Raw genomic sequence first — 362 nt, forward strand, 5'->3', positions numbered from 1 at the left:
GTGAGCCGCAGCGGCCCCCGGGAAGGGCTGCCCCCGGGAAGGGCTCCCCGTGGGGCGCCTGCTGAGACGGGTGGAGCACAGCCCAGGGATCGGATCTTCAGGAGCCCCCACCCGTCCACATCACGCTGGGCTGGATGCTGCTTGGCTCCAGGGTTTGTGCCCTTACCTGCAGGTTACTGATGTCTCCACTCATGCACGGTGATATTTTGACCTCATACTTCCCTTTCCCAATAAGGACCTGGATGCGTCCTCTTGCGATTAGCGGCTCTGCCACTGTCGATGGAGAGGACAGTGCTGAGCTGCCCAGGCCCCTGATGAGGTTACGCCCCTGGCCCAGGCATCAAGGCTGGCACTGCCCCGCC

General features: G+C 63.8%; 1 protein-coding gene across 1 annotated transcript in view; it reads right to left on the reverse strand.

The window, feature by feature from the left end:
- Positions 1 to 166: 166 nt before the first annotated feature.
- Positions 167 to 362, reverse strand: part of IFI35 (interferon-induced protein 35) — a gene marked incomplete at both ends in the record, with an annotated part of 2,533 nt that continues 2,337 nt past the window's right edge. The window contains one exon of the mRNA XM_010132690.1: positions 167 to 273. Within this exon, the coding sequence (XP_010130992.1) occupies positions 167 to 273 (107 nt within the window). The remainder of the gene's footprint in view (positions 274 to 362) is intronic.

This window comes from Buceros rhinoceros, unplaced genomic scaffold (genome assembly GCF_000710305.1).
Source record: "Buceros rhinoceros silvestris isolate BGI_N320 unplaced genomic scaffold, ASM71030v1 scaffold44153, whole genome shotgun sequence".
Classification (NCBI taxonomy): domain Eukaryota; kingdom Metazoa; phylum Chordata; class Aves; order Bucerotiformes; family Bucerotidae; genus Buceros; species Buceros rhinoceros.